At 45.2% G+C, this 2710-nt stretch overlaps 1 protein-coding gene across 1 annotated transcript in view; it reads left to right on the top strand.

Moving 5' to 3' along the window:
- Positions 1-2141: 2141 nt before the first annotated feature.
- CRTAM (cytotoxic and regulatory T cell molecule) overlaps positions 2142-2710 on the top strand; it is a 14305-nt gene continuing 13736 nt past the window's right edge. Inside the window, exon 1 of the mRNA XM_009574309.1 lies at positions 2142-2190. Within this exon, the coding sequence (XP_009572604.1) occupies positions 2142-2190 (49 nt within the window). The remainder of the gene's footprint in view (positions 2191-2710) is intronic.

Below are 2710 nucleotides of genomic sequence, written 5' to 3'. Positions count from 1 at the left end.
GGGGGGGGGTGGGGTGGTTGGTTGTTTTTAATCTCAGTTTCAAGTGCTAACAACTGTTAAAACAACCACTGCATTTTAATTTGCTTATGATATTAAATGGATTTCTCGGAAGTCGGACAAAAATGTCTCATAGATGATTTAATAAAGATGCCACACACCCACACCTTGCCCTTCCTATTTAAATTTTCCTCTCAAGTGTGTTGGACTTTGCCAGAGTAAATATTCTGACACAGACCTTCAATGAAGTGCCCCTTCAGAGGGGCCCGTGCATTGCTGGGGTGCACCTGAGCAATATTTTCAGTGGCTCCAGCAAGATGTAGGTACAGAAAAACACCTGTACTGGGCGTATACTTAGAGAACAGCTGTATTGGGACCTTCAAACAAAAAGGGAGTCAGGGCTGTTTCTCAGTTTGGGTTGCAATGCTGCCTTCACCACATCCCATTTCGGGATGCCCACCAGGATGGGGTGCAAGCCTCAGAAGCATCAAGGAGAGAGGGGAATTTGAGCTACATTTTTCTTCCCTCCACTGAAGATGAAGTTCATTTATTTGACAGCAGATGGCACAAACCTCTCTCAAGTCTGGTTTTCCTTCTACTGCACAGGGACAGAGTTTTCCCTCTGGATTGGAGGCAGGTGCTTCAGTGTCTCTACTGCTTGATGGCTTTTTTCCGCAGAGTTATTTTACTGTCACGTTTAGATGTGTGGAACTGGAAGCACAACTTTTAACCAAAGCAATGCTTACCTTTACAACATGTATCTTCTTTCCTGATCCGGATTTTTTAATCCAGCAGTAGTTTTATCAGCCAGTGAGACTCTGTCCTTTCAGACCAACCACCTACAGTAAACTTCATGGCCTACAGCTCTGTTTTCCAGTAAAACTGATTATATTATGATTAACATAAAAGCCATAGCATTTATCAATCAAATATACACTAACAGAATGATGCATTTCCATGCACCTGAAAGTTTAATGGAAACAGGTTCTAATAAATTAGAAGTGAAATGCATAATGTATTTATAAATATAATGTATTTATATAAAACTGAACATTTTGTCCAGTTCCCTCAAACCCATGTCCTGCAAATACACACTGTTTTTAAACCATATTTCTTACCTTATTAAAGTCAGCTCATTTTGATAGTACTAGTCATTTGCACTAAATGTTGGGCAGTTGCAGAGAAGTGCCAGAAGAGGATCTGCCAAAGCCTTTTTGGAAATCAGCACACGTGGCTACATCATAAAAAGAGGCTCTGCCTACAACAGGCTTGGATAAAACTTGTGATGTTACTGGACACCATACACCCAGGAGACACAAAAAGCTCTGCTATGCCTCACATTGCTCCTGAAATAATCAGACCTGCAAGGGGACACGGGAAACCCAGGTTCTGCTACCGGTCCTCGGGGACCTCCTTGACGTAGTCATCCCTCTGCCCCATGCTTCAGTGCTCAGTGAACCTTTCACAACCACCTCACCAATACACTTCATTCCCCAGAGAGCCACAAACCGCACACAGCAAATTACCTTTCTCTTGTTATTTGTTTTGCCAGGATCCCTGCAAGCAGAGCAATGCAAACCTCCCGTGCATGCGGCGGTACAAGATGCCGAGTGACGCAAGATTATTTTTCCAGGGATTTAAGCAACCTTGCCAATTACTGCACTACAGCGGCGTCTACCAAATATGCTCTGCCCTTCCGAGTGCCTCCCCATCTTGGGGAATTAAATCCTGCACACAGTGCACCTGTAGGGTCACTGCAGCAGGGGTCCCTGTGGGGTTACCCCAGGCCCATGTTTCTCTTAAACTTTACCTTCTTCGCGCCATATACATCTTTCCCCCACAAGGATGCTGAGCGAGACAGAGCTGGAGGGGGTGCAAGGTGAAGTGCCCCCAGTCCTGTCGCCCACCAGTTTCACTTTAGGGACCTGTGAGGTCACCGATTTCTCAGCAGTCGCCAACACATAGGAAACGTGAGACACGGGGAGAAGAGAGTGGAACACCAGAGAGATGGAAAGGAGGCAGAGACCCCAGCAGTGATGAAGTCACGGTAAATCTGCTCCCCCCGTGCTGAAAAGGGACCGGCTGCACCACGGTCCCAGCAGAGAGAGGAAGTCAGCACAGACCGCCTGCGCCCACACCGCAACATGACTTTCACCAGGGTGCTACACATCGCAGCTCTGTTCCTGATGCAAGGTAAGCGATATGCATTGTCTTACATGATCTCCCCTTTGCAAGCAGTCCAGCTTGGAGAACTCAATTTCCAGAGTTCCAGCACACCACGTGCAAGGCAGCTTTGCTGTTGTTGTTTTCTTGTTGACAATGCCATATTGTCACCCAATTTCCAAAGCACACTGGTGCCGAATTCCAGCTGACTCCTAAACCCAGTATCGATGAGACCAATTCACCTAGCAGCTGGCAGCATGCTTCAGATGGCAAAGCATTGGGAAATCGAAAGATTCTCCCTTAAATTTGGACAGCAGATCACTGCTTACTTTCCATGGCTTGGATATCTCTGTATGCCTTTGTTCGTGTATTGTGTAAAAAGAGGCTAATATAAGAAGTCAGAGTAATTTAGAAAGCACTTGCAAAGTACTTTGAAAATGAAAAGCACTTTAAATGCTTAATCTTCTTACTCCTACTAGAGGATGTAGCTTATACCTATTTTACTAATCTCCTGTCTTTCATACACAGGAGAGTGTGAGAGATTCATATT

This window comes from Fulmarus glacialis, unplaced genomic scaffold, assembly GCF_000690835.1.
Source record: "Fulmarus glacialis isolate BGI_N327 unplaced genomic scaffold, ASM69083v1 scaffold17283, whole genome shotgun sequence".
NCBI classification, from domain to species: Eukaryota; Metazoa; Chordata; class Aves; order Procellariiformes; family Procellariidae; genus Fulmarus; species Fulmarus glacialis.
The sequence above is the reverse complement of the archived record's forward strand: the minus strand, read 5'-3'. Positions and strand labels throughout refer to the sequence as shown.